Raw genomic sequence first — 3,217 nt, 5'->3', positions numbered from 1 at the left:
GCCTTTGATGATGTAGTTTGTATGAACTAATTATGACTTAACTAATTATATGCATTGTGTTATTCAAGAAATTGTGAATCAGGTTAAGTTATCATTCGATAACGATAAGTTGATTTTCCGCATTCGAGTTACTTAAAGTGATGTCCCGGAAAAGTAAGGTTTTAAAAAGGAAACAATTTTATACATGACCATTTCAAAAAAAAAAATTACCCATTTTTCCGCAATGATTTTGAGAAGTATTTTTCGGGGCGTTACAACATGGTATCAGAGCGGCTCTTTCCTATTCGGCCTGGGCATGGCCTGACATGCTTTCTTGTGTGACTTTGTGTGATAGTAGTTTGTTTGAGTATGATTATTTGATTGTCGTTGGAGTTCAACGATTGGAGTTTTGGTGTGAAAAGTATCTCACCTAATTTATTTATGTGGTTAATAAGATGGCCGGAAGAGGAACCGCAAACCTGGACTTCATTGCGGCGATGACTGCGGCGATCCAAGGTGTAAATGCTAATTTACACCAGCTGAATCAGCAAGAGCATCTGGCTCAGTCGTCTCAAGGGTCGACTTAGTATAAAGGGCTGGACGAGTTCTGTCGTCGTCAACCCCCTAGATTTGAAGGAGGATTTTCACCTGAGGCTGCAAATGAATGGATCCAAGAGATGGAGAAAATCTTCCGGGCACTCATGTGTACCGATGAACAGAAGGTTACATATGCTACTTACATACTGAGTAAGGAAGCAGATAACTGGTGGGAGTTCACCAGCAGGCAGATGGTGCATGAGCACCAGGTGGTCAGCTGGACCACATTCAAGGACAAGTTTCTGCAGAAGTATTTCCCTGCGGATATGAAGACGAAGAAGGAAATGGAATTCCTGAAGCTTCAATAGGGGAGTTTGTCGGTAGGAGAGTATGCTGCCAAGTTCGAGGAATTGGCGAGGTATGCCCAACATTACAATGAGATTGGGAACGAGAGGTCAAAGTGCGCTAAGTTCGAGGATGGACTTTAGCCCGACCTGAAGGTGATGTTTGTTCACCAAAAGATACCAGACTTTGCAACTCTGGTCAACAAATGCAGGCTCTACGAGGAGAGCGTCAGAGCAAGGAATGCGACACTGAGAAGTGTTGTATCACCTCCAACACTGGTCAGTCCACAGAGGAGTGGTGGACAGGGGTTTGGAAGGGGAAGACCCTTCAATCGCAATCAAAGTTCTGCTGCGTCTTCTTCAGGAAGTCATTAGAGGAGCTTTCATCCTTATAACAATCGAGGCTTCAGACCAGGAAAGAACAACAACCACAACAATAACCGCAACAACAGCCACAACAACAACAACAGCAGGATGAGTTCGTCAGTCGGGAACTACAATCAGACTGTGACACCAGTTTGTCCCAAGTGCAAGGGAAGGCACGTTGGTAACACCTGTGTGACCTGTTTTCATTGCAATGAGGTAGGGCACTACAAGACTTCATGCCCAAAGCTAAAGAGGGAAGTAGTGAACTCAGTGCAGGCAGCACGACCCAGGGCTCAGGGCAGAGTGGTCACGTTGAGCGGGGCAGAGATCGGGGCTAACGAAGATCTCATTCAAGGTACGTGCAACGTTAAAGAGATTCTTTTATCTGTACTGTTTGATTCGGGTGCGACCAATTCGTTTGTTGCTATTGATGTTGTCAACCGTTTAGCTTTACCTATTGTGTCGTTACCTTATGATTTGCTTGTAACCACACCCACTAGTGAACCGGTCATTGTGTCAACCGTGTGTTCCCAATGTTCGATAACTTTAGAAAACCGAGTATTTTTTGGTGGACCTGATATGTCTACCCTTATCCCAGTTAGATATCATTTTAGGGATGAACTGGTTATATAAAAATCATGTTCTTTTGAACTGTTTTAGTAAGACCGTAGTGTTTAGCAAACCTATAGAAACTAGTAAACCCAATTATGAGGCTAAAAATACATCTGCCAATAAAATGGAGAAGTTGTTGAAGAACGGAGCTTAGGTGTTTATGATGTTGGCTTCGTTGGAAAAGGAAGGTAGAGCATAGATTCAGAGCTTTCCTATAGTCAGAGACTTCTCTGAGGTATTTCCGGAAGACATTCGTGGATTACCTCGAGATAGAGTTTGCTATCGATCTAGTTCCTAGAACTGGACCGATCTCTATCGCTCCTTATAGGATGGCACCGTTGGAGCTAACGGATTTGAAGAAGCAGTTGGAAGATCTGCTACAGAAGCAATTTTTCAGACCTAGCGTTTCGCCGTGGGGTGCACCAGTATTGTTTGTCAAGAAAAAAGATGATAGCATGAGGTTGTGCACCGATTACCGACAGCTGAATAAGGTCACTATCAAGAACAAATATCCATTGCCGAGGATTGATGATTTCATGGATCAACTGAGAGGAGCTACATTATTTTCTAAGATCGATCTGCGATCTGGATATCACCAAATACGTGTGAAGTCGGAGGATATTCCGAAAACTGCTTTTCGGACGCGTTATGGTCATTATGAATATCTCGTGATGCCATTTGGTGTAACCAATGCTCCTGCAGTATTCATGGATTACATGAACAGAATTTTTCATCCTTATCTCGACACATTTGTGGTCGTATTTATCGATGATATTCTAATTTACTCAAAGACTGCAGAAGAACATGTCTAGCATCTGCGAGTGGTGCTGCAGATATTGAAGGACAACAAGCTTTATGCCAAAATTTCGAAATGTGAGTTTTGGCTAGAGTCTGTAAATTTTCTCGGTCATGTGATCTCGAAGGGAGGAATTGCAGTGGATCCTGCAAAGGTGGAGACTATAATGGACTGAAATTCTCCTAAGTCAGTAACGGAGATCAGGAGTTTCCTTGGTTTAGCGGGTTATTATCGGAAGTTCATTGAAGGATTCTCTAAACTGGCGTTGCTGTTGACTATGCTAACAAGGAAAGATAAAGCATTTGTCTGGATGGCCAAGTGTGAAGAGAATTTTCAGGAATTGAAGAAGAGGTTGACTACAACACCTGTTTTGATTCTGCCAAACCCTAGTGTGAACTACAATGTGTATTGTGACGCGTCGAAGCAAGGGTTAGGTTGTGTGTTAATGCAACAAGGAAAAGTAGTGGCTTACGCGTCAAGACAGTTAAAAATTCACGAACAAAACTACCCAACACACTATATGGAACTAGCTGCGATCGTGTTTGCTCTCAAGATCTGGAGACACCATCTCTACGGTGTAAGG

At 42.9% G+C, this 3,217-nt stretch overlaps 1 protein-coding gene across 1 annotated transcript; it reads left to right on the top strand.

The window, feature by feature from the left end:
* LOC109335452 lies at positions 1,020-1,859 on the top strand. Its single transcript, XM_019571585.1, has 2 exons — positions 1,020-1,227; positions 1,447-1,859. The coding sequence occupies exons 1-2, from the start codon at positions 1,020-1,022 to the stop codon at positions 1,857-1,859; spliced, it is 621 nt and encodes a 206-aa protein (XP_019427130.1).

Source organism: Lupinus angustifolius, chromosome LG20 (genome assembly GCF_001865875.1).
Source record: "Lupinus angustifolius cultivar Tanjil chromosome LG20, LupAngTanjil_v1.0, whole genome shotgun sequence".
NCBI classification, from domain to species: domain Eukaryota; kingdom Viridiplantae; phylum Streptophyta; class Magnoliopsida; order Fabales; family Fabaceae; genus Lupinus; species Lupinus angustifolius.
The sequence above is the reverse complement of the archived record's forward strand: the minus strand, read 5'-3'. Positions and strand labels throughout refer to the sequence as shown.